General features: G+C 63.9%; 1 protein-coding gene across 1 annotated transcript in view; it reads left to right on the top strand.

Annotated features, from left to right (window-relative positions):
- The window catches only part of LOC104293474 (ras-related protein Rab-5B-like), a 2,024-nt gene that overhangs the window by 897 nt on the left and 850 nt on the right, over nucleotides 1-277 (top strand). Inside the window, exon 2 of the mRNA XM_009892977.1 lies at nucleotides 18-169. Within this exon, the coding sequence (XP_009891279.1) occupies nucleotides 18-169 (152 nt within the window). The remainder of the gene's footprint in view (nucleotides 1-17; nucleotides 170-277) is intronic.

The following is a 277-nucleotide window of genomic DNA, read 5'->3' as shown; positions in this document are numbered from 1 at the left end:
GTCTTTCCTCCCCGCAGCGGCGTTCCTTACACAGTCCGTCTGCCTGGATGACACAACGGTAAAGTTTGAGATCTGGGATACGGCCGGGCAGGAGAGATACCACAGTCTGGCCCCGATGTACTACCGGGGGGCACAAGCCGCCATCGTGGTCTATGATATCACCAACCAGGTAGGGTCCCTCTCCGCGCTCCTCGGCTGCCAGGCACCTCGGTTAAGCTGCCCGGTGTGGCTCAGGGGGCGCTCGTGGCTGCGGGGATCTCCCGGGGGGGCTCTTGCC

This window comes from Charadrius vociferus, unplaced genomic scaffold (genome assembly GCF_000708025.1).
Source record: "Charadrius vociferus isolate BGI_N301 unplaced genomic scaffold, ASM70802v2 scaffold2629, whole genome shotgun sequence".
NCBI classification, from domain to species: Eukaryota; Metazoa; Chordata; class Aves; order Charadriiformes; family Charadriidae; genus Charadrius; species Charadrius vociferus.
Note: the sequence above shows the minus strand (reverse complement) of the source record. Positions and strands in the feature narration are given on the sequence as shown.